Raw genomic sequence first — 27,459 nt, forward strand, 5'->3', positions numbered from 1 at the left:
AACATGGACAAAGTTTCAAAAATTAATTTGTACGTTTGAAGGAGTATTTTTGTTCCAAAAATACCTCTTCCGGTTTGTCACAGGTTTCGGAAAGTTTTTTTCGAGTATGGCTCTATGTGACGTTAGATGGAGCGGAATTTCCTTATATGGGTCCTGAGGGCACGTTTGCCGGAAGAGCGCGCGCTCCCGTAGAGCAGAGCACAGACATTCCCTGACCAGAGCGATAGAGCGAAATGTCACAAAAGAAGTGTGTTTTTGGTTGCCAGGGCAAGACAACCCTGCACAGATTACCAAAAAAAAAAAAACAGCATTAAGGGACCAGTGGATGGAGTATATTTTTACAGAGCATCAACGGAGTTGTGCAAGTGTTTTTATTTGTTCCCTGCATTTCGAAGATGCTTGTTTTACAAACAAGGCCCAGTTTGACGACGGATTTGCACATCTTTTATTTCTTAAGGATAATGCAGTCCCAACGAAAAAGGGTCACGATCGTGTGTTGGAACCGCAGGCGGTGAGTAAAACTGCTTCAAATATCTTGGTGTTGTTAACTTAGCTATCGGCACGTAAGCACATCAAGTAAACAACATGCGATGTTGTCATCAAACTGCACTTTCCACATGTACAGCTTAAAAAAAAAAAAAAAAAAAAAAAGACGACATAAAGTGGAACTTATTCATTTTCCAAAACCGCTAAGCAAATATATACAGTTTCAGTACATACCACATAGAGACGTCATTGCTGATGCTGCTCTTGTTAAATTTCAGCCTCTGGATCTGCTTCTGGATCATAAATAAACGGCTGAATCTGACTGTTAGCCATGGTTTGTTTTTCCTCACGGTAATGTCACAGCTTCCAAACGCTCTCAACGCAAAAGCCTACTGGCACTCGTGATTCTTTAGCTCCGCCCACACGTCACACCTCCAGCCACTCGTGTTTTTCCGGGAAAAATCGGTACAGACTATCTTTCTCTTATGAATATAATAAATCTAAAGACTTTTTGGAGTTATGAAGGATGCAGTACTACTCTATAGGTACTCAAGATTAACAGGATATTGAGTGAAAACGAGCATTTCACCCCACCCCCCTTTAAGGTCCAAACCATTAACTACAACTTATGCCTCAGTAAACTCCTAATATGCTGCTTATTAATAGTTAGGTAAATATTGAATAGTATTAGGGATGTAGAATATGGTCTCGCAGAGTATGTGCTTTACAAATATTAATAAACAGCCAATATGTTAATAATATGCATGCTAATAAGTGAGAATTGGTCCCTGTGATGCGGGAATGTGGTCCCTTAAAATGTTACCAAAATATTTATATAATAGTAATTTGTAACTAAAAGTTTTGTCACTTAACTCAATTGCTTATTATGGTAATTAGTGGTCAGCGGCTTAAATAGCTATGAATTAGAAAAATGTTTTACATTTTTGATGCTCTCTCTGTCCATAATGTACATTTCAGCATATATTCAAATGTACGAAACGTGTGATTGTTATATCCAAATACCCACTGAGTATCATTGTTTGGATAAAAAAAGTGCTTTAAAATATCATCTTTTATGTTCCACAATAGATAAAAATAAATCAAATAAACATCCTGTATAGGTTTGGAATGACAAAAGGGTGAGTAAATGATAACAGAAGTTTAATTTTTGGGTTAACCTCTCCCTTTAATATTGACCAGCAGTTCTAGATGTGTCACATTAGGTGTGTGTGTGTGTGTGTGTGTGTGTGTGTGTGTGTGTGTGTGTGTGTGTGTGTGTGTGTGATCATACATGCTCAAAACCCTGAATACAGGGATGTGTCTTCCCATTCTCCTGGTTAATAAAGACAGCTGCTCATTATGTCACGCCTTAGGTTTGATATATGACAAATGCAAGATATAAACCACCAAGGCTTACCAGTTACAACCATTATTACTGCTGTGAGAATGACGATTATGGTACTTGAATGAAAGAAGAAGAAAACAAAGAATGAAACCAATTCTCCATCCTCCTCCTCTTCTTTTTCTTGCTCTCATGTGCACACAAGCCCTTACAATATTTCTCTGAAAAGGCTTTGCGGTGATTAAAACCCCTTTTTCCGCTGGGTCCCCCAAGTTGAAGATAAAGGTGCATTCTGGGAACAATGATCTAGTGGAATGTAGCCCCAAACCCCTGCCTGCTCCACTCTCTCCTCTAATAGAAAAAAGAGCTCCCAAAGACGCTTTTGATGTCCAGTCTTATGCAGACAAACAGCTGCACAGCTCTTATGAAAGCCTTTTGCTTTCGCTAAAAAGACAGAGAGCCTGCGAGGAACACTGGCGGAAAGATGAATACGGGTCTGAATTGCTTCTTAAATAAAGAGAAAAAAGAGATCGCGCTAGCATGCAAACCTAGTTGCCCAGAACATGGTTAAAGCATATGGACATAAAGAGTGTGAGAAATCAATTTGCTTTCTAAGGAGCTCTTTGTAAACAGGAACAGCGTGCTCATTTTGCTACGCTGGTGGCGGGATAGACTTTTCTTTTGTAAATCGAACAGCTTTAGTATACAATAGCCGGAGGGGGAAAAAACAGCATGAATTCAATCCACTGATTTAGGTTTAGGCCTAATGTGTTGATGCAGCAGAATAAAACCATGTTTAGGTGTTACAGGAGCTCTGTGTTTAGTTTTCCTTCCCCCTCGCTCCTACCGCTTCATTGTCGGCCCCTCCTATGACCTCCTATTCCTCTGCGTCCCTTGAGTCGGTTACATAACTTATTTCCACTGACCTGCCCTCTGCTTTTCCTGTGCACACACGCACACACACACACACACACACAAACACATGAAGTGCTCTAACATATTTCTTCTGGATAATTCAGCTGGAGATTAGAGAGGCTCTGGGTCAAACCCTCCCCTGCCTGGATTGCATATGTGGGTCTTTTCAGAGGTCTGGAGTTCATCTTTTTCTCCTTGGTGTCCTGCACACGCAGAATCAAGCTCCCTATGTCTGCCTCTGTTTTAAAGCCTGTCAGTTTAATGCTTTACAGTGCGAAGAATGAACTCTTGAAAACAAAGGTCGGTACAAAAAAAGAACAAACAGAAAAAAAAAAATAGAAAGCTCTATATATTCAACGGTTCGACATTGATGGGGGCCATAACCTTTTTTGGATGATGTAGTAGAAAATCCAGATGGGTGACCTCTGAGCAACTTAAGGTTATTTATTGTGCCTGATTTAGCATCGTCTAAAAACATTCTTTCAGTATGCATCTAAGTACTTATTAAGATTAAGATTTGTTATTGATACTTTACCCTTAGTTTGTAAGATATTTCTGGAGCTTACTCTCTGGCTTTTTTGTGCTTCTTCCCCCATGGTGTTTTCTGATGTCCCCTTAAGGATCTTGAGAGGGGAGAATGCGTCATGGGCTGGTTATTAAATCCAATTTTGAAATAATATTTATGAGAGGAGGCGTTTATATGGCCTATGACATCAGAGGCAGAGGAGGGAGTTGGGTCAGGGGAGAGGAGATCTCCCTGATATGGAATACATCTGGAGAGAATATTATCCAGCCCTTTCCTTTTGTCACATCCATATATGTAAAAAAAAAAATTGTATAGAAAAAAATATATAACAGCGGTGAGCACGTATAAATTTAGCCACTCTTTGCTTCTGTATTTCTCTGATATTCACATAATTCATTCTGATCCCATGCTTTTTTAATAGGACTGGGTGTGCATACACATTTCCTGATTTGATTCAGATTCACAAGCTTCTAATTTTAATTTGGTTTGACTTCAATTCATTTGGTTATTTTTTCATTTACAGCTGGTTGCATGTGAAACAAAACCTCCCTCAACTTTTACTGTAAATTATAAAGATATTTTGAGTGTTACAAATAACAATTTCCCATCAAGGAAATAATAACTATATAGTAATTTGGTAACTGCTCTGATTTATTCAGTGACTGAATCGTCAGATTGATTAAACAGGTTTAGTTCTTGAGTCATTGTGAATTACCATCAATCATCAAAAGTCATTTATTTTCTAAATTGTGACCACACTTATTGCATGCAGTCCGTGAGGACAGCTCAGTAGAAAGACACAATTTCTTTTTCATTATTTTGTAGTACACGCATTCAATTCGAATGGCAAACTTGGGGCGTCTTTGCCATACGAGATAGCAATCAAAATAATTTTACCCAATACTGTGTGATGTATTTTCATGTTTATATACATTCAGCATGATTGCATATCTAATCATGCAAAAGTATCTGTCGAAGAGATATTTCTTTAATGATACCAAACTATACCATCTAGGAAAACCATCAGCAGAATCGTTCTTCACTGCAGCTGTCCATATGTCCTTCATCACTATGGCTCAGACCAAAAATAGCTCTCCATTTACAAAAGCTGAACATCATAGAGAGATCGCCACACATGGTACAAGTTAGCACGGTTTACAATATTCTATTACCCCCACACAACTTCTCTCCAAACAAGTCAGATTGATTTTTCATGGAGAAGATTATGAGTAACTCACTCAGTATGTGCTTTATTTATAAACCCATGGGAGCTTTCTTATGGAAACTATTTTCCAGCGTGGGCTTTGCCAGTTCTGTAGCACAGTGCCTGGGCATAAAAGAGAAATTCCCTTTTTTATGCTGATCTGTCATCAGGTTTGTTGTGTCTGCTGTAATAATTAAGGTCTTGATTTGGATTCATAAAAATCATAAAGTTCAAAACTTGAGATTTCTGGTTTTCTGGGATTAGTAGAAACATCTGAGATCATTTAATGAGTTTTGTGATCATTTTAGCAGGAATATTTGAGACAAACTTGGTAATTAAATGAAATATGAACTTAATAAACCATCAAACATAACCACGGTCCATGAAAAAGCTAAGTCAGAGTGATAACAACAACTTCCAAAGAGTTCACAGACCACACCCACTCAGTGGCTACAATAGCTGTATTCTTACACTTAAGACTTGAGCGCAGACACTATTTTCCTATTGGCCTACATGTGTCAGGCTGAACGATTAGCTTAACCCTATGTTATTCAAACACAAGATGGGTGAGTGGGGTAACCCAGAGCTGGCATACTCAAGAGAATCAAAATCAGGTGTGACAGGGTGTGTAACCTCAGCTAAGTCAGAGATTTACTGCAAGTTACAATTAAGCTTTCTGCTCATCCTGCCACTTCATGACAAATGAGTCATAATTACCTGCTGAATCATGTTGATTACGGTACAAATTCACCACCCTTTCAGTACAAAAGACAAGGCCTCAAATTCCAATAGTTCATTTCCTATAGAGAGACTGAGGAACAGCTTAATATGATCAAGTCAAAGTTTACATCATCATGATCATTCTGTTTCGATGTAATCACCAATAAGTGCAACAAACTGAAAATGACGACTTGAATGGAACCGTCATGAATAAATGCCAATGACTCCAGCCACTGGGATGAGTAACGTGATTACAAACATAGCAATCCAGTGCAAGAGGGGAAATCCAACATTTTGAATATGGTTTGGGCTGACAGAGCATCTGTAAATAGAGTTCCCATCCGGCCACAATCTTTCTGTCTCTTCCAAGTGCACATTCGAGAGTGACACGCAGGTTGCTAGTTTATGGCTGCACAAGCCTGCGGTCCCAGGCCCATAAAGCATGTTAAATATGGAGTGACAGGGTAAACCTAATGTCTGTCTAGACCCTGGACCTAGCCTGACCTTTCTTTAACTCACCACAGTTAGTGGCTGACAGTTGGTTTTGTATTTTGCCTCATCGTGACAAGCAATGTTTCAAAATATGTGGACACAATGAAATTGTGTTATACTATTTGTACAGTTACTTTTTGTGTGTATAATGAAATAAGCAAATGGTAAAATTATGCTTGGATAGGTTTGACGAGTTTTGCCTGAGGCACTAGCACACTTCACACTATAGTGTATCAATTTTCATTATTAACTGACTATTACTATGATTTTGCCTCAATAAACGGCTAACTCGCTATTTATTGATAGGTAGTTGTTGGGTTTAGGTATGAGGAAGGATTAAGGCTTCTAAATGGTGATGCTTGATAAGTACTAATAAACAGACAATATGCTAGTAATATGCATGTTCATAAGCATAGTTCATAGTGGAGAATCTGTCTTTTGGTCCTATTTTGCATTTTATATTCTAAATTGTATTTATTATATATATATATATATATATATATATTTTTTTTTTTTTTGACAGTTTATTTTATTATTATTTTGGTCTTCATAAAGTAAACTAAATATGCAAAAAGCTGAAAAATATAACTCACAAATTATAACTTTATTATTATTATTATTATTTTTAAATAGTATATGATGCAAAACTTTAACAGTCTGTTTAGCCATTTTTACACATTCTTACTGATGCTCTTAAGACTATTACAAGTCTTTTTTGAAAAGCATTAGCAACAAATCAGCTAAATTTTCAACAACTATACGTTGACTAAATGTTTAAATTAGCAAGGCTTAAAATGACTGTATAAGATCGGTGATGTTCATTTTCGATGTCAGGGCAGTATTTTTCTCATCAACTGGTGTGAAATTCACCAGAACAGGCCTGTGGCCAGCAGACATCTTTATTGTTTAGCCCTGCTCCGTATGTACTTGACTTGTACAGACCACTCGGGTCTTTCTGTCCCAGGTCATTTGCTACAATTTTGAGAGTCGCTCATCTTGGGCTCTAATACACAAGAAATAGTCACACTGCCAGTGAACACACATACTAACTCCTGAAACACATGGACACATATACACACACATCTGAAGCATCAACACACAAAGACAGCCTCTTAGATGGAGCGGCGCGGCATCCACAAAGAGCTCCGAACAGTACTGTGATTCATCTTCTTATCGCTATCCAGAGGCCTGTGAATGGGCTGCTTCAGAGGACTGGGGATTCTGGGTAATCTGACTCGCTGCTGTTTATCTCTGGGGTTGTGGGGGTTGCACAGGCGCACAGAACGGTGTGGGGCAGGCAGGAAGGGGGTCAGGGCACACTGGGGATGCTGGTGTGCTGGGGTTGACAGCTGCAGATGACGCTGAGTGATGTAACCCCAGTGGGCTGCAGATGTTGAAGAACACAGGAAACTGCTCTGAGAGCGCTGTCATTGACCCTTTCCCTAGTGACCCCTGCCCTCTCCAGGTGGACAGACCTAGAGTCCTGCTGAGCAACCAGCACTAGCATAGCCGACGGCAACCGGGTCACTTCCCCTCCCAGGACTCATCCCTCAACGCTGGAAAGGACATAGGAAACTAGCCATAGCAAAGCACTGGTGTAAGACCATCAACACAGATGAACACCCTCCCCCACTCCAGAACATTTTATGTTAGCCTTCCAAAGAGGTGACGCTCGTATTTTGACAAAGTTGTGGAAAGATGGCAGAGATACAGAGGTAAGAGGAGAGCTTGGAGCTGAAGAGAAGGGTCCTTCCTGTTCTGAAAAAGATGAACAGTTGGGGGTCCAGGAGTGGTCATTGAGATAAGACTTCAGGAAGCAGCAGTGCGAGAAAGACTCAAGACTAGGGATGCATGTTTAATCGAAATAAAACAGAAACAATGACGTGGATGTGAATTTTTTTTTTTTTTTTGTGGTTTATCAATAGCTCATTACAAACTGGTGTATTGTATTTCAAATTAATTATGATTATTTGCATAATTATTATGAGGAAGACTTAAGTGTTAAATTAAGATAAAGATTTTTTTAAAAAATCTGATCTAAATTGTGCCTGTAATGATTTTCCTGTTACAGCTGATGACCATTTAATGTGCAATGATAAAATTCTATGTTGTATGAATAAATTAACAACAGAAAACTAACTAAAATCAATCATTTTAAATGCTACAAGTAAATTTAGGCACCACAACATTACAATGTGGCAGCACGTAATGATACAAAACAATAAATTCTATAATATAATACAAAATATCAACCAACAGGCCTAACTGATATGGCACTGATATATCATGAATGCCTCAGGAAAAAAAGGATGTGACTGTCCCAATAGGCAATGCTATTACCCAGAACGCCCTTTAACTCTTCAATGTAACTCTGCGCATATTATCTGAGTGCTCTCTCTAGTCACAGTGAGGCAAGATATAGAGAAGAGGTCAGCTTTGATTTGAGAAAGACTGTCAAACTACCATTTCACTGACAGGCAGCATTATGCTACATTAGGCTGAAGGTATTTGAGGGTGCTGTTATATATCCCACGTCAACTTCTCCACTGAGCATCTATCACCTGCATTTTACAGCCAATAAACAGTTTCCTCTTTAGCTCTTGTGGCATCTGTAACATTTAACAGATGGGTTCAACATATGCAGCTTTGCCAAGGAGCACAGCTAGAAGTCTTAAAGAGACAGTTCAACCAATAGTGAAAAATCTTTCATCGTTAAATCACCCTGAAAAGTCGTCCAAACCTGTGTGGAACTCAAAATAAGTTATTTTGGAATTTGCTCAAAATCCTTAAAATATCTATTTTTAAAATTCCACAGAAGAAAGAAAGTCAGAAAGGTTTGGAATTAACAACAGCACACAATGGTAAGTACATTCACTGTTTAAATAGAAAGAAAGAAATGTTCAACCTTTTGGTTTTATAATAGAAGCAATCTGTTAATTTCAAAGGTTATAATAATTTAAGTGGTTTTGTCTAAGGCTTTTATTGTAAAGCCAGAAATGTGTGAAGTTTAAATCGTTTCCAGATGTAGGTGGCTTTTTAAAAGTAGTGGAGGGCTGGCATTGCTCATACAATTAATGTTTTATGGGGATGGTGGTAGAAACCTCTATCAAATCAATCACTCTACAATCAGATACAATCATAATAAAACTAAAGGCACTCTTTTTTTTTTTAATCTTCTCCATCTGTTCTCCTCTGCCTCATTTATACAACGCTGCTGCATTGACAATGTCCGAGCTGCATTGATCAAAGATCATTTCTCAGTTGTGTGTATATGTGTGATTCAGAGAAATGAACATACAGATAAAAATAAAAATAAAAAACCTGCATGCATTTTTTCTAGATCCAATCTATGAATCACAAAAAATATTGCAATTGTGTGCAGCTGAATGGTCTCATATCTGTAAATGCTCCCTAATTAAGGTTATTAACATTTAAAAACAGCACCAGCCAACATCCAAATCCTTTGCTTGCGAATGGTGAGTGACAAGAACTGTTCAGATTTCCAGATACATGCAGTACTCCCAAACTGGTTAAAGTTACACCTGAATGTTGATGTGGATTTTAGCATATACACACTTTTATAAATGAGGCCCCTGACATCTTAAGAAGCCTTCCGGGTGATATGTTACAGAACTAATGCCCCAATTAAGTATGATTAATCTGTGTTTATAACTTTAGAACAGAAGACACTCGCCCAACATCAACATGTTAAGTGTCCAAACACTTACAAAGCTAGATTTGCTAAAATAGGGAGAAAATAATGATGATAAAGTCAAATCGTAATTCAATTTAGCTTACTATTTTCGTATTTTCCTATATTAATATTGTACCATTACAACAACACAGCTTATGATGTTATACTATTATGCATTTGTCAGATGTTTGTGACTAAGTGACTAAAAATGCATTTAAGTATAGGCTAAATAGAATCTAGGTTGTTGTGGATAAAACTGTGAGCCGTATGACTGAAAGTAGTAACAACAGAGCACGTTCACTATGATGGGTTTGTCCAGTCCACTCAAAAAGCAAATATGTATCTTAGATCTATGAAGGAATGCAGCAGCTGATCCTTATGATATCTATAAGGAGCAGGGAATAAGTTTCAGCACTGCTCTTCCTGTGTTGGGTGAGACTCTGACCCTGAATTGGCAGGAGATCGCTGCTGTGTTTGTCAGAGTCAGCTGGCCGTCCAGCACCACGCTCTCAGATAACACACGACTCCGGAACGTTCCACAGCAGGATGCCTGCTTTGTTGAGTTTATAGTGATTACTGGGACGATTAGAAGACCCCTGTGGGCAGTGGACACAGAGCGTGAGGTCCTGAAGGGCCTTTGGTTGCTTTATTATGTCCAGTTGGAGAAACAGATCTACTTCATCACAGCCAGGCCCTCACACCGAAACACAGATTGGACAGATTTCTCTAAAGGAACGGAGCAAAAAAATATCATATAAAAAATTAAATATATTGTGCATACAGTAGGGTTTAACCCCCACCCCCCACCCCCTCCAGTAAATTTAGACATTCACATCAAAAAATAAGAATCATTTGCATGCCATATGGTACAACTCACTGAAATAAACAACTTCTGTTTTCTTTGCCTGTAAGTCCTGTGACATGAGACCACCCCCTAGTGGATACAGGTGCTGTGCCGATGTTTGTGAAGGTTGCAATCTTACTGAGGGCAGATTCTTGAGACCAGTTATTGTGGGTTAATGAATAACACATAATCACATTCATTGCCTTATTTCTCATTAATCCAACCTCTCTGTTCAAAAATAAATAATCCCCCTGAGCTTTTATTAGAGCAAGCTCTCCAGGCATTTTATTTGAAGTGAGGGGAGTGTTTTCACTGTAGAACTCCTTAAATATTTGGAAGGCTTACTTTACCCTGGACTTGGCTTAGACCACCTTCTTTCATTTCTCTTCAAATATTTATCTGCTGTCCAGCAGCTAGCCAGCGAGATCGTCTGTGCCTTAACTTTAGCTCACAGAGCAACTGTATATCTCTCGCGATCTGTCATGAATCAGATGTTCTCATTCTGAGATACACATACAGTACTTACACACTACTGTTCAGGGTCGGTAAGATTTTTTAATGTTTTTGAGAGAATTCAGTCTCTTCTCTTATGCAGGCCGCATTTATTTGTCAAAACAGTAATGTTGTGAAATATTTGAACTGTTTTCTGTTTCAATATATTTTATTTTTAATGTAATTTATTTTGGTAAAGGCAACAGGATTATTTTTTCTCGTTATTAGGGCCACATGATCCTTCAGAAATCATTCTAATATGCTGATTTGGTGCACAACAAAAATTTATGTGATGCATTTATTTAAGCATTCTTGATTAATAGAACGTTTCAAAGAGCAGTATTTTTTGGAAAAATAAGTATTTTGTTATATTAAAAATAATCAATTTAATGTATCCTTCCCAAATAAAAGTATTTCTTTCAAAAACAAATTTTACTGACCTCAAACTTGTATACATTAGTGCACTGTTGTCATATCAAATCATTATGATGAGAAAAATATGTTTCAAGTAAAAACAAGAACAGTTAGTATAGAGCGAAAAATAGCACACTAAAACTCTTGGAAGAATGATAAAAGGCTAAAAGGTACAAGCTTCTGTTAATAAAACATGGTTAAATATTCTATGAAAAAGCTAACATTCTACAATTCATGCATTCTATGGATGAGTATAGTGTGTATTTAATGCATAATTTTTGATGCAACCAAAATTCCACTACATGTGCCATCTTCCCCTTGAATATTTGTTTGTTAAATCTTTTGGCTAACTAAATGTATTTAGCAATCTATAAGAGTGTAGTACTCTAAATTTCAGAATATTTAAGTTGCTAAATAAGTTGGTACATTTCAACTGGGTCTAAACATCAGCTAACCCTTACACCGTCTGGATGCATTGCGTAAACAGCCTGTAAACGAGACCTTGAACTTGATGAACCAGCCAGGGATCAGCTGGAAATCTAATTATATCTCTTCTCTCGAGTAATTCTAAGAAAACAAAACTTTAAGCGAGCTCATGTTTACTTGAGCCAGTGACCCCCCGTTTAGCCCACCCCGCGCTCCTCTCTTCACCTCGCCTCACCTCCCTGACCCGCCAGTTCATCTGCCTTTATTAGACTGCAGCTATTTTTAAACTAGGCCTGTGTTGCATTTTTATGAAACGTGATCGAGACAGATGTATATACTGTAGACAGATCCTTATGTGCATGTGTGGGCACTCAATCAGGTACATTACATTAAAAAAAATCATCAAAAGTAGACCAAGCTGTATCTGTTGACAGATAGACTGCATTCAACAGCACTTTCAAACATCTGAGCTTCTCCAGGAACTGGATGGTCTCCAGACAGCAATAAAAGTAATTTAAAAAGTGTTGACTGATATGGAACTTTTTTTCCATATATAATTAGGTATTTGTTAAGATGTGTTGTAGCCTATACGGAAAATTTGTATTGGACAACTACTCAGAACTACCAGTTCTTTGAGAACTTATTTAAATACATATATTTAAAAAAAAATAATAATAATAATTGCCTTATATAATTGTACTCCTACAAGATAGAGTTCCCAAACACTTGAATCAATCCAACAAACTCTGGGTAACTTTGGCCTATAGATGACTGAACAGGATTACTGGGAAAAGAAAAGAAAAGAAAAGAAAAGAAAAGAAAAGAAAAGAAAAGAAAAGAAAAGAAAAGAAAAGAAAAGAAAAGAAAGATTTTCATACACTCTTCCTGGAGCACTGGAAAGATCCATGCAGAGATTAGAAACCAGGGAAGAATTGAGCTAAAAACCAGAATAAGAAGTAAGCATACATAACATGAATAAGTTATTTAAAAAATAATCTTTATGATTTTCTCAAAATAAATCACATAAAGTGTTTTATAGGGGTTATGTGAGAGGGACAAATGCAGTCCTGTCATTTACTAAGCGTCATTTAACGTTTTCATCTGTGGACTCCAAGGATAATGATTGTAGGCTTATAACTCACAAACTCCAAAAGACACAGGAAACTAATCCATATGAGAATAATCAACAACATTTCTAGAGTTCTTAATTATTGTGATAGCTTTTTGTAGATAAAATGTGTAAACTTAACTCGTTATTCACACAAAATGTCCACGAATTCCAGTTTGCAGCACCCGCAAGAATATGTTTTTTAACAAAAGCATGCCACTTCAAGAGCGCACTCATCACCATAAAAGGAGAAGGTGGAAGAAGAGAAAAAATGAGAGACAAATCTCACTGGTTCTTGCATACACTGTCAATGCGGTGTCCGAAAGCTCTAACATTCTGCCTTTGGAGGCAGCATTCCAAGACAGGAAGGCATCAAGGCACCTCCGAATCCAAATTCTGCTTTACTTATGACATATCTCAGATATTGTCTTTCCTCCAAGACTTAATGGATAGGGGCTGTACTAGGAAACTTAACAGGTGCTCTCTGTGAGCTCCTCTTGTCTCGAGTTCAGGCCTAACGACTCCAAAGTGGTCTAGAAACCAAGACACGGATACGTCCCTAAGGTTCTCCCCATTCCGTTCAGGGTACAAATTGTCATTCTCATCGCACTTCCTCCTTCTCAGGATGATCAGGAGTTGAACCTACCTTGTCCTGTCAGGGTCCTAAGGACCTTCATTGACCGTTCCGCCTCATTTCGTCAGTCGGAACAGCTTTTTGTTTGCTTCCGGGGCTGCACCTAGGTCACCCAGTCACGAAGCCTAGACTATCCAGATGGATAGTTGATGCGATAGCACTCACCTACTCATCTTTAGGGCTGTAATGCCCTATAGGTGTTAGAGCACATTTCATGAGAGGCATGGCCTCCTCTTGGGCAAGGTCCAGTGGTGTATCTATCGCAGAAATTTGTGCAGTGGCTGGTTGGGCCTCGCCGTCCACATAACCTGGATGTCCCTGCATTACAAAAACAGATCCTTTCTGCATAAGACTCACCATGATCGTCAGCTTTTCGTAGACTCCTGCTTAAAGAGCCCGCCCTTGGCTCTAATTTCTTTTCCTCTATGCACCCTCTTTGAAACTTTTAAACAGTAAAATGTCATGAAAAGTTACAAAAAAAATAGCATGTTTAAAAAACACAGTCGGATACTGCGAAGTAGGAATTCCTAGAAACCAACAACAAAGTGATTCGGTGAGGGTGAAAGTGTGAAGTCATAGTAATATTAGCTTTGATTTATTGGTTGTGGTAACTGCTGATTTTTTAATTTCCTCTAATGAGATCAGCTTTTAAGTTTTCATTAAAAACTATTTGTACATTAATCAAATACCAAATTAAAAAAAATTAAATGCTACACATCGGTCCTTGGATTACATCTGAAAAATATGTTACATGTCACACAGGTTTTAGTGGGATTCTCACGGGGTTGTTCTGCTCAGCAAAGCCCTGTTCCTTTCCCCCCAAGTTAGTTTTATAAATATATACATGTTTCATATGGAGACCATTAGTTGTGCCATTTGAGCCTACTTGTGGTGAAAAATGTTTGACGTCTATCGAGATGTCTGCTGTGATGTCATTAGCAGACCTACGAGCACAGGGAGTTTCATTTGGGACCGGGGGAGATGGGAAGGAGGCAGGCAGCGCTACAAGCTGAACCAGATGAAAGTACAAAAAAACCTCACATGAGTTCATCTTAAAAGCCTGTTGATCCCAAGACATGTTCATGGTTTTTAGGATTGACACGCAATGTAATGTACAAAGGTTTGCACCAACGCATTACCATAAGTCATTCCATGTTTCAAAACACTTTCAATGCAGTTGTTTGATGTTCTTTAAATAATGTCTATGGCACGATTCACAGAAGGAGTTTTGACAGTACAGATCATGACTTTGAGTATATAGATCCCATACAAAAAACACATGGGCTCAGTCTGAAACCTGAAAATGGTTTTCTTTGAATTTAGTCAATATTTATGGATATTGAAAAATAACAAGAAAATGGTGATTCAATCACCTCATAGAGGAAAGATATATATAACCGTCATATATATATTCATGTGTCTTACTGACCTATTGGCACCAGACTGATTTGACACAATGCACGCCAGCAAATGAAAAACATCCCAAAATGCCAGAAGAGAATATCCTGCCATAGCATTGTCCAAGTGGTCTGCATAACACATTTTTTTACTGCTCCATTTTTTTTGTGGAAAAAATTCCACTTCCTATAAAAATAAACCACAGCCATGGGAATCTTTGTTCATCCAAGACATGTGCAGTTGGGCACAAGTGAGCATCTGGGCCGAGATCATAGTTTTTGTTTTCAGATGGAAGGAGGAGAGGCATATTAAGCCGTTTTATTTTCGCTAATTATGTTAACATGAATTTATATAGCCTCATTTACCTTTGGCGTGCACTGTATGAAATGTGTGACCTACAAATGTTCCATTCAGATTCCCTGGGCTTGGAGAAGAGATGGCAGTAAAGTGAGAGAGAGGGAGATTTGGGCAACTGTGGTTTCTCATATGACCAACATTTATTCAGAGCTCAAAATGTGAACCATGGACATTTGACCTCTCTTTCTGTTACTCAGCGGATCTAAAATTAGTCATAATTGCAGCCTGAAGGGTGAAAAAGGCAGAATATATAGCTTGTTGGAGCCACAGCTTGGTGGCTTCTAATTCCAAAGCATTTAGAGGGACAGGAACGGCATGTCCTTCTCTGGAAACATCATGGCTCAGGGACTGCTAGTGCAGACCCTTATTCACTGGCCACGGAAACCACCTTCTCCAGAAACATCATCCCCATTCACACACAGGAATTGACAAGAATGGCAAAAATAACTGTTTGGAAGTGCTCAAGATGTGTGCCAGGTGCTTTCAACTCTGTGAAGAGGTTGTCTTGACTAAGCATATTGGAAGCAAAAGTCTTGATTTTATAAGAGATTTCCAAAACTTCCATTCAATTAGAAGTCTTATTACTTTTAGTCGTGCACTTACAGAAGAAAAAATGTGCAGCTTTTGTGATTAAAAGTCCTGTGTGAAGCATTCCTCAGTGATATGTTTGACGCAGGTTATCTTGGCCTCGAATAAGGGTGAGGTTCAGTCACTGGAGAAAAAGAAAAAAAAAACAGATAAGAAGTGAGCGATTATGATAACATGTCAGTTCCATCATGCAGAAAGCAGCATTAGGTACATCTCCAAGTTTAAGCCAGCTTGGCCGTGTTGGTTTTCACTTTGTATAAATACATTCTTTCACTAACATTCGATCCCCATTTTAATGAAACATTATGAGCTTCCCAAAAATCTTGATATAAAACATTACAATGCAAGTCAAGTTTTTATTTTTTTATTATTATTATTGTTGTATTTTGGCCAAGAATTTTGCGGGTTTTTTTTTGAAAGCCTAGACAATATGAATCTGTGGTTGAAACACACAACTTTATGGGAGAGATTCATGAATTAAAAATGCTGCCAAGGTTTTAATCAGGATTTTCACAGCATACTTTTCCAATTTACCTCTGAGTCATACCTAAAATGAAAACCAGATGCCCCTATTAGCTAAATAGAGATTTCATTTGTGAAAGTGAACTACGACGCCTGTTGCACCACGCTCTTCCATCACTTAATCTTTTTATTTTGGTGCATCGCTCTGTTAAATTACTAAGTAAATCATGATCTGCACTCATGAAAACACTCTTTTTTCATTTTATTTCACATTCATCGTTGATGGGAATAGACACAAACGTTTAATTTGTGAAAGGGAAAAAACTGAACTAAATTTTCGCAACTATGACACTTTAAGTAAGCGTGAAGAGGAAAATGAAGAAGCCCCAAATGATGTCTCAGCGGAGAAGGAGAGGAACAGAATGTTGTCTGTGCAAATCACCCAAGCAGCTGTTAGAGACTCCGCCAAAGTGCGAAAAAAACAAAACCGAAATGTTCCAAGGGTCTTATTACTGAGTGAAAATACAACATTAGCCATGTAAACAAGTAGGTGGAGATTGTACATATGATCTCCTTTGGTCAAACGAAAGTGCTGTACCTGACAAAAACATCTTGACACAAGTCATATCGAAAGATCGGTTTAATGTGCAGAAGGCTGCCGCATGGACTGAGATGAGTAAGATTGAGTAACGTGTAACTGCACTATACATTAGTGTTCAAATGAGTAGTTCAAAGTGATGTTTTAAGATAAAGTATGGCTGGTAATGGACATTTAGGCCCAAAGCATCAGTTCCCTGATCTAAGCCATTATTTCCCCAGAGAAGAACTCCAGCAGCCTTTTCAAGGGCATGATGGGTAAAGTTACATGTGTGTTTGTGTAAAGGAGCTAAAGCTGATGTTATCCATTGTGTAAATGGCTCATATTTTATAGACAAACTGCTGAAGGACACATATGAGTAACAGATGTACTAAAATGGTTAACTAGCACTAAATCCCAAGTGAAGATTTATGATGACTGTTTTTATGGATCACAGATGGGCAACCAGAACATAGCTCCAATCAGCTTTTTTTGTATTATTATTAAAACTTCAATTTGAATTCATTTTTATTTATTTTTTTTGTTTTAGGGCTACGTTCACACTGTCAGTTTTGGGATTGACAGCCACATTTACTTTACAGGTGTGAGTCTCCGAATGTCTCTTTCAGACAGCAACATATCATGCAATGAGAGTCTGTAATCCTTAGTATCCACAGCGACAGTAATATGCAAGATGGTGATGTCCATAAAACTGAAAAGTTCAATCGAGCTGTTAGTTCATGTCCAATCTTCATAACACATTAATTTGACAGCAGATTTGATTTCGGGGTGAAAAGCGGACATTTGAGTACTAGATCTAACATTACAATCTGATCACAAAACTGACGGGAGCAGCTCCGATGGAGAATAGTGACTGAATCTAAAACCTTTTTAGCTATTAAAATGGCCTGGGGGGGGGGCATGAGGGTTAACCGTGGTGTTAAAGAATTCAAGAAAAAAGAAAGATGTGGAAAGGGAGCCCAAGAGGGAGAGAGAGAAATAGGAGAGAGGTACTGTGAGGAAGCTCTTGGCTCTGCTTGTCTGCACTTGCACACCAGATGCGCTCTGCCTCAGCTCTGGAATGTGTTTGTGAGAGCAGTTTAACCACTGACCCACCCAACCATTACCACAGAAATCTGATCCAGACAATCCACTCAGCCTCCTTCATTGTGTATGCGTGTGTTCTTCTCTCTATTATCTTGCTTGCTCTATCTACTTTCTTTCCCTCTTTCTCCCCTTCTTCTCTGAATGTGCCTAAACCTATTTTTCAAATTTGGTTCCCACAAAGTTCTCCTTTCTTTAGCCACTGATTACGCAATGTGTTCATTCAAACACACACTCACACACACTTTACAAGCACAGGTTCACACTCATACACACGCACTCATGCTGATTGCATTTTTATGGTAATCCATGAGCCGTGACAAGGCAATAAAATAAAATTTGAGAAGTTAAAGATGTTCTTTCATTCCGCACATAAAGGCAGAGTTGGGCGATTTTCTGTTTTACTCTTCCCTGAGTTCAGGGCTTTTACAAATGATGAACCTTATAAGATTTAAGATTAAATCTTCTTAGCCCTGAACCTTAGATTTAGGCCTACATTTTTTTTGTATTTGATTTGCATGAAATTTTGATCAATAAACTTAATGTTCTCTATATCTGTCAGTCACAAAACAAATCTGTAAGATTTCTGCACTCAGAAAATGACGCCATAGATGTAGGCCTCTTTAGAGCATCTTTAAAATATGGCTAGCTGTAGAAAAAACAATATTCAGTTGTTTGCTATTGTATGAGATGGAAACAAATTGGATTGTCTTATGGTAAATAATCCTGTTTATTGTGTATTTAAAACATAATTCAATAGACAGATAGATTTAAAAGACTGTCATCACAAAAACACATGGACTTATTTATTCCAGAGTTCTAGGTCTATTTCCCAACCAAGAATCAAAAGTGGTTGTTTTGTGGGATTTGACATGACACTTTTGGCAGTGGTAGAGCTCAGATGAAATCTGATCAGACCAAATGATTTGACAAGGCTGTGCTGTTTATATGTAAATGTGATGTTTACATGTAAATGTGAGCCAAGAACATTAATTCAAAAAGAACCATATGAAATCATTGCTGTGATGAGACGTTTCTGGATGACTAATAGGCTATAACTCTACATCCAACACAGACTTCTAAACCGTGCAAAGAAAAACAGACAACAGTGACATGTACTTCTAATAAACATGGATGACAGAGAAAAAAACTGTATCAAACGCATGAAGCACCTTCACTGTAAAGAAAGCTTACTATTAACCAGCGAAAAAGAGACAAATAGGAAAATAACGAAAAAATAATTAAACTACATTTCTGAACTGTATACCTAGAGTGCATGCTTTCCGGATACATTTGATACTTCAAATCACACATCTCAAGGTAAATAAAGTTCAAGAGCCTTGAGATTTTAACACGTGGCGAATGTTTCAAGATTGTGGTGCTTTACTGAACCTTATGCAATGCTGCCCCCTACAGGATCCTGGCCGCCATAGACGCAGGCGCTACACATTGTGACTATGCATCCGTCTTGTTCGTTCACATGACTCACTCTTCCTCTGTTTATCCACATATCTACTGCTCAATAACAGTTTAACTGTTTTAAGCAGCAGCGTGAGATACGAATTCCAGTAACTATTTTCAGTGTATACTTAGCTGAGACCGTCTACCATATACCAATCTTGTGCAATTTTGAAGAAACTCCTACATTTAAATCGTGCAAAACTCTGCTCCAGGTGAGGCTCGAACTCACAACCTCGGCATTGCTCTGCATTGTACTGCTATATAAGTACCGCGCGCTAACCGATTGCGCCACTGGAGCTTAGTCGACAACGTGCAATAATAGAGCTCAAGAACGTTATATCGACTATTTATGATGCCTAAGCGTTTTTAAAAGCACATATCCTGTTTGACATTTATTGAGGGGTTTTACACTTTAAAATAAACTAGAACACATTCTTATCACATATCCCAGCTTGTCTCCCAGAATGGTATGCAATTATTTCCCAATACTGTTAAGTTACATTATTTCCCAATACTGTTTAAGTACATCACTGCCCTTAAGCGACATCCCATTTCAAGAATTCATTTCGAAACTTTTTTCGATTTATGTTTTGTTTTTTGTTTTGTTTTTTTATCGCATAGCCTACAGTTTATGAAGTGATATGATTAACGTTACTGATTTGCGATCTAAATAAAATAACATATTTCATACCTACAGATCATTTGATCTTCCTTTACTCCGCCCACAGTGGTATCATTTCCCAACAACCGCGAATCGTTCTCTAGCCGTCACGATAACGACAACAACTCTTGCCTTGATCATTTGGTAAGTCTAAAAATACATTTTGATGATATTTTCTTCATTATTTTGCCAAATATAGACTAAAGATTAAGTTTATGACTTAAAAATAACTTATTCCACCACAGCTGACCACCAACTGAGCAGAATTGGAGACCATCTTTGTATTTACATTGTGTTAACACAATATTAATTTACTTCTAGGCTACTTTTCATCATGAGTAATATCACCTCCTGCATAGAACCTCAGAACCTTGTTTCTTCCATTTTAAAGCCTGTTGTCATTTTGGAGTTCATTTTTGGAGTGCCTGGAAATGTGTTTGCTCTGTGGATTTTGTTCTTCAAGTCTCCATGGAAAGCCTGCAATGTGTATCTCCTCTGCTTGGTGATTTCTGACCTGCTACTCCTCATTGGACTGCCTTTCCAATTAGATTACCTCTTTCGTGGTGAAGACTGGATATTTGGCGAATCCTGTTGCCGGCTCATTTTATACATCATATCAGTAAACTACTCGGCAAGTGTGGCTTTCATGTCAATTTTAGCCGTGGACCGCTTCTTCAGGATCCTTCACCCACACCATCGCATTTGTCGAATGAGTGTGAGACAAGCTATAATGTTTGCTAGCATGGTTTGGATAGTTGTTCTACTCCTTCGCCTTCCAACCGCCCTGAACCTGGTTCTCACATCACAGAAAAACTCTTCAAAGCTCACATGCCACACTTTTCTCTCATGGACATCGCCGTCGGTTCAGATGAGGATATATAATTCAGTCCAGCTGATAGAGGTCCTGTTAGCATTTGCACTGGTGGTCTTCTGCTTTGTGCGGGTTTCCTTTCACGTCCATGGCCGCCAGTCGAAGGGGGTACACCGCAGGGTGAAGCGGGCAGTGAGATTGCTTCTGTTTTTTGTGATCATATTTGTTCTGTGTTTCCTGCCTACAGTCACTTCTGGCATCTTCCTTCAAGTGTTATCCTGTTCAGAACTCCTCATGGTGTGTTTTCATGCTTCTTTGGCTTTAACCTACATGAACAGTGCACTGGATTCAGTCATCTACTGCCACGTTAATGCTTGGTTTCGTGACACCCTAAAGGGCAAAACCAACTCATTGGGAATTACGAAGTTCAAGATGAGTGCGAAAACGAACAGAAAACATTAATCTACCTGAGAAACTGTGTATTGGGGAGTTAAAATGTGTCTTAAAGGTACAGTTCATATAAAAATGAAAATTCATTTATTTCTCACCTACAGATGTTGTCCCATACCTATATGATGTTCTTTCTAACACTTAAGATAATACTCTGAAAAAATGTTTTCTTTCCATCTTTTGTGTTCTGCAATAGTTTTTCTATGACTATGACGCGTTAGCAGCACATAAGGTCATGGGTTCAATTCCCAGGGAATTCTCATACTGATTAAAAATGTATAGCCTGAATGCACTGTAAGTCACTTTGGATAAAAGCTTCTGATAAATGTAATGCTATAATGTACACCTTTCTATACTTTGATACGTTTTCTGCCTGTAACATGCATCAATTGCTTTTCGTATTATTACACAGACATACAAGCTGTACTGCGCTTTTTTTATTTAGCATTTTTCAGTAAATGTTTGACACACAATGAATTACAACAGAAATGTATGAGGCATAGAAAACAAAATAGCTTATTGTTTCACACTCACATGCTGTCACATTGCTCTTTGAAGTTAAAAGCCAATTATTTTCTTCCTTAAAAACATCCAAAGGGCATCTGAAAGAGTCTTTAATGTCCAGGGGAACAGAACCATAATGTCCTGAATGAATATTAGTTGCAAAGACTGCTTTGACTTCCACGAATCATTACAACATCTCCAGTTAAAAGAATCTATTGAACATGCTCTCAGTTAAGACCACCTAATAGCCAGCAACTCAACATAAAATCCAGTCCTGAATACAATATAAAAACAGCTCACAAACTTGTACTTGTCATGATACGCACAGAGGATACAGAGAGAAACAAAGGAAACCATTCAATGCAGAGCTAACTGAATTTACAAAGAGTACACCAACACTTCTCAAAAGTGGTCAGCATCGATCTGTACATGATACACATTTGTGACATGGCCACTTGTGGAACCCTGTAAGTTTACTTCCCGCAGCCATAGATTCTCATCAAACCAGTGCTTAGAGCTAATGTTACAAGTTGCTGCAAGGTAAAACTGTTTGTTATGAAACTTAATGAGCATTCGGTGCTTAGAAAGATATTGAAACAAGAGCTTCAGGCTGCCGTGCGTCAAAGAAGGTTCTGAATATACAAGTATCATTTTAATGGGGGTTATTAGCTAAATGCTTTATTACTGCTTTTTGTTCTGAATGGGAAGCAAAAGTTTTAGAAGTGTTTTATTGGCTTGTGGCCTGTGCTGTGCAGAGTTAGGCAGCGAATGACAGAACAGGCTGAGGGAACAATGCAGGCGAGGGTCAGTCGTGGATGACGATTGGGCCTCGCATCCGTAAACTGGGGTGAGGGGGCGCCAGGACAGGTACCTGCGCTGGCCCCTGGGGGACCCTGCGCAGGCTGATCTGCTCACATGGTTGTCTGCATGCTCTTCTTAACTGTGAACGGGAGAGCAGCCTTCTGGCCTTCCTGAGGGAAAAGGCAGATAAAACAAGACACATCATCGTCTTTAAGAAACTCATAGCTTATATTTAATAATCATAACAGGTCCTTTTTAGGTATGCATTACATTGCTAAAAAGTGACAGATATTAAAAATGTAAAAAAATTATTTCAAAAAAAAAAAAAATTTGATAATAGGAAATGTTTCTTGAGCAGAAAAACAGCATTTCAGAATGACTTTTGAAGTATCATTTGACAAAAACTGTTGTAATGATGCTAAAAATTTAGCTTTGCCATCACAGGAATAAATTATATTTTATAGGGGGAAAAACTGAAATCCGTCTGAACATTATAATAATATTAGAACATATTGCTGTATTTTTGATTAAATGCTTAGTAAGCCTAAGCGACTTCTTTTAAAAACTTTGAATCTTACCAAAGTAAAATTATGAAAGGTTGTGTAATGATTATTTTTAACATGTGGTATTGAAAATATATATTTAAAATACTGAAGAAAACTGACTATAACGAGTCATTGCAATAATTTGCGTGCAAGAGGATATTTCTAAAATCCTTTGACAGGAAATACATGCGACATCATATCTTGCAAGCTTTGCAATGTGAGCTTGCTTAATAGGTTATAAAATGCAAATTCGGTTTTCCTGTTTGCATCACATAATACAATTGCGTTTACCTCGGCACGTTGCAGATATAAGCAGTGGCAATTATTAAATTAAGCAAAATGGCATAAATCAACATAAATGTTCTATTCATGATCAGGTCCATGTAGCAAAGAGAGAAATGAATGAATGCCTGAGTCTAACGTTCATGCAAAATGAATGAGGCCAACAGGCATCCACAGGGGACAGCCCTTATATTAGATTGGACATAATGAAAGAACCGTTAACTGGGTCTGGAGCAACAAATGCATGATGATATTCTAGAATGTGCTGTGTATGTGAGCTTGCATTTTATAGCATGTGTGTTTACTTTATAAATCACACTACGTTAGCACAAATACACATATTCATTCATTACCAGCACAGAGCTGTGATATAACTATAATTAGGTTTTGCACTGATAGCTTTGATTAGTTCTCTTGCAAAGCAAAAGCAAAGGTTTTAACACTGCAGATATTATAAAACGAGAAGCGTATATTTACTATCTATTTTAACATCAACTCAAACATCAGAGTGCAATTTCTGCAAGAGAGAGTCGTGACAGACTGGTTTAAACCTGTTAGAGTCCCAGACCAGATCCCATTTGTCTCTGGGTCTCTTGCCTAGTTAAATGCTAATCTTTCAGAGCAGGGGCGCTAAATTTAGCCTAGCATCCGCTCCAGCGCTGGAGGCCATAGGGAGCTGTGCAAGTCATGGCTCATATGGATGTGGCTGTAATGGAGAGGCATTTTTCTTCAAGCTCCAGCTCACATCTACTTGTCAATGCCAAAGATATTAAAACCAAAGCCTTTGCTGCTGTGGGTGAACTATTATGACTATCCGACTTCTGTCTGTCTGATCTACATTAAGCATAAAAACACATTTTGCAGGTTGAGGTATCAGAAGCCACCAGAAAGGCAGTTCATTTTTAATGTATAGGTTAATCGAGTGTCTCTTTTGGTCATACATTTAATACATTTTGCAAGACTCCACAGGTAATGTGGTTTAGGTTTTGTGTACGGTGCGTGCGATCTTACCATGTTCAGGTGTCTAACAGCTGCAGCAACAAAACGAGACAAGCAAAGAGTCACTAAAAAGTAGTCAAAAAGTAGTCATAAAACAACAGGGCAAATCATGTATCCAATTCCCCCTGCTCAAAATAACACCTTCGTCTGTTTAATTTGAATCCAAATAGAACTTCAGAAACATTTCACATCCAGTCTGTACTTTAGACTCAGTGCAAACAGGGATGTCATTAGCATTGTGGATGTGTTCAATTCATGCAGAGTTGGTAAAAAGTACGCCATTAATGTCTGCAGCTCTTAATCCTTTCATATTGCATTTCAGTTGACTGAGAATTAACATCAAATAAGTTAATCTGTGCATCATATTACTGCAAAATGATGGAGGATGGCTGTGGAGACCATCTCCAGTCTAAATAAAACTGCCAAACAATTCTACTGAGAAATGTTGTTATGACTCTACATTGTTTTAAGGAAATAAAAAAAGCACATTCACAAATGTATTGAGACAAGTACACTGGCAATCAAAAGTTTGGACACAGCTACTCAATTTGTAATTATATATATATATATATATATATATATATATATATATATATATATATAAATTAATAAATTAATACAAATTAACTATAAAAAAAAAAAAAACTAAAATCAAAAAAAAAAAGTAAATAAATAAGACATCAAAAAATTCATCCGTTAGCAAAACTGAAATAACTAATGAAAGTATGGGATTTATCTAATAATAAAAAATAATTCCTATATTTTATATAATGTAAAAATTTTGTAAAAATGCAATCTTTTCAGAATAAAAAAATTGAACTTTACAAAGCACAACAGGTTTTAGGATCATGAGAAAAAAAAATCTAAAAAAATAAATAAATAATAACTAATATATATATAATTTTTCTTTTTTTAAGTTGTGTGTTCAAACTTTTGATTGGGAGTGTATGTGTGTTTGTGAAGCATTAAATTACCTGTGGAGTCTCAACTCTCTGTATTAAACCTAACCTTAATCTGCATCAGAAATCTTTCTTTTTCAGTTGTCTCTCCATGCCACCACAGATTAATGGGATCATGGGTATAGTTAATTATAGGATCTTTGTTATTGAAAAATTGTCTCTGACATCTGAGATTGACTCGCCCATTTCCTACACTGGCAACTTCGGCTTAGACCCTCTTACCTGCCTCTGTCACTAGGTATGACCAATGCAAAAATTACACACGTACCAATCCTGTCACCAAGATCAGTCACTCTTAGGTGAAGGTTGAATCAAAATGATGAAAACTTAATCAGATGTGTCATGCCATCTCAGGGGATAATATCTGCAGGTGCCAATCACCGAAGAACAAGGTAAGGGCTGTTTTTTGACATGGAGCGTGTCTGCCCTGCTGTTTTCTATTAAATTTGTCTCTAGGCTCTATGTACAGGCCTGAGTAAAGCGAACCAAATGAAAGCACACAAAAGTGGATTTCAGTGTTCCTTAGTAAACAAGGCACGACAAGTTTAGGGTTTAGATGAGCGAGATGCCATTGGAAATACTGCTAAAACGGACAGCGGGGTTGATTTGCACACCTCGTCTCTCGGGAAACCAGAAAGAAGCTGTCATCAGGAGCATCGATCCAGTTGGGTCGTCTCTTGCGGAGCATCAGGCCACTGCCACGAACGTTGGAGGCACCGGTGCTGCTTCCATTATGCTGCTGAAATAGGGAAGGAGATGACATCTTGAAATATTTCCTTCTTCCAAAAAGTTACTACATGCACTTAGACAACTTCAGTATTACATTTTATAGTGGACATAAACATTTGGTAGATGCCTAGAATCTAAAGAGTTCCAAAAGCTATAAATAAATGATTTAGCAAAAAAAATAAAAATAATAATTATTCATATATAACATTTGTGTGTTATAGGTTGACTGTTTTCGGCTTTGAAATTGATTGTTCTTCTTAGTGAAAGATAAAATAATCTACAAAATTAAAGATAATTATAGTAAAATTGTTTAATTAATATTTAATGTGCTTGCATTTTAAGTAGTCATGTAATAAAAAAAATTTTTTTTTCAATGGCTCGTTATTTTTATAACTGTTGGTGTTTCTCACTTAGTTACTCCTTAAAACACAGACTTGTAATGATTTATTAACAAAGTAATTTTCATCTATTGTTTCCCTAGGTTGAAACACAACCTGGGATCTATAAATTAGTTTGGTCCCTATAAACAAAAATGCAATAACAAAAGCAACTTTTAATCTTCTTCAGTTTTAGAAATGACAGGCCAAAAATGAGATGAAAGTCCGTCCACTATATTTACATTATTCATCTCATTGATGAACAGTGAGTGTATTTGTGTTTGTTTTGCTGTCACTCATTTCTCATTTCCATTTCACCTGGCCACAATAATCTGTGGGAAACCTCCGAGGCTGGAGATTGAAGCTGTCACCTGAACTAATTCACAGTGTCAACGGTATCTACATTTGAATAGAAGACAGAATCTCCCTCTCTCAGCAACACAGATGTTAGTAACTTATTGTCTTCCAGTCTGATGAAGCAACACTGATAATATATGACACCTTCCTAGTCTAGTCTGAAACAGTGATGCGAGTGACTTAAGTCATTGTTACTTACCAGAATGGGTCCCACAATATGGGCTGGATTTTCTAAAAAAAATAAAAAAAATAAAAGAGGTGCGTAGTATGAAATAAGCATACAATACCATTACACATCCATCTTTGACATCTACACACTATACTTAAAAATAAAGGTTCTTCTTGATGCCATAGATGAAACCTTTTTGTCTAAATGGTTCCATAAAGAAGGTTCTTCAGATTATAAAAAGGTAAGAAAGAGATGGTTCTTTAAAGAACCTTTGACTGAATGGTTCTTTTTGGGACCAAAAATGGTTCTTCTATGGCATCGCTGTGAAGAACCATCTGAAGCACCCTTATTTTTAAGGGTGTACTTCTAAAAAAAAGTTTGTTTTTGAACATCTATGATTCCATGGAGAACCTTTCACATCCCATGGAAACTTTTCAATACTTAAAAGCTTCTTAAGATGTTTAGAGGTTCTTTAAATATTCTTCACACTAAGAAAAAATAAGTCAGGTAACCTTTATTTTTATAATGTTTACACTCTTAGAAGGAAATGTTCGTTATTGGCATTGATGGT

The 27,459-nt window shown here is 37.6% G+C and overlaps 2 protein-coding genes and 1 non-coding gene across 4 annotated transcripts in view; 1 reads left to right on the forward strand and 2 right to left on the reverse strand.

Moving 5' to 3' along the window:
- Nucleotides 1–19,448: 19,448 nt before the first annotated feature.
- trnai-uau (transfer RNA isoleucine (anticodon UAU)) lies at nt 19,449–19,542 on the reverse strand. The gene is made up of 2 exons: nt 19,505–19,542; nt 19,449–19,484 (listed from the first exon to the last, which is right to left on the reverse strand). It is a non-coding gene; the product is annotated as a tRNA-Ile (tRNA).
- Nucleotides 19,543–19,932: 390 nt separating this feature from the next.
- LOC113111561 (hydroxycarboxylic acid receptor 3-like) lies at nt 19,933–21,870 on the forward strand. Its single transcript, XM_026276388.1, has 2 exons — nt 19,933–20,049; nt 20,227–21,870. Exon 2 carries the CDS (start codon nt 20,240–20,242, stop codon nt 21,176–21,178), a length of 939 nt encoding a protein of 312 aa, XP_026132173.1. The 5' UTR covers nt 19,933–20,049; nt 20,227–20,239; the 3' UTR covers nt 21,179–21,870.
- Nucleotides 21,871–22,409: 539 nt separating this feature from the next.
- LOC113111560 (metastasis-associated protein MTA3-like) overlaps nt 22,410–27,459 on the reverse strand; it is a 28,142-nt gene continuing 23,092 nt past the window's right edge. Inside the window, exons 17-20 of one of the 2 annotated variants that reach the window (XM_026276387.1) lie at nt 26,919–26,950; nt 25,871–25,995; nt 24,310–24,329; nt 22,509–22,641 (exon numbers count right to left, since the gene is read on the reverse strand). In XM_026276387.1, the coding sequence (XP_026132172.1) occupies nt 24,323–24,329; nt 25,871–25,995; nt 26,919–26,950 (164 nt within the window). In that variant the 3' untranslated portion in view covers nt 22,509–22,641; nt 24,310–24,322. Of the gene's footprint in view, nt 22,642–24,309; nt 24,330–25,870; nt 25,996–26,918; nt 26,951–27,459 lie in introns of both variants that reach the window. The other variant, XM_026276386.1, reaches the window with a different exon arrangement.

This window comes from Carassius auratus, chromosome 12 (assembly GCF_003368295.1).
Source record: "Carassius auratus strain Wakin chromosome 12, ASM336829v1, whole genome shotgun sequence".
Classification (NCBI taxonomy): Eukaryota; Metazoa; Chordata; class Actinopteri; order Cypriniformes; family Cyprinidae; genus Carassius; species Carassius auratus.

What these genes read in the sequence shown, in the direction of transcription:
- LOC113111561 (XM_026276388.1), top strand. Translation starts at nt 20,240, where the DNA reads ATGAGTAATATCACCTCCTGCATAGAACCTCAGAACCTTGTTTCTTCC.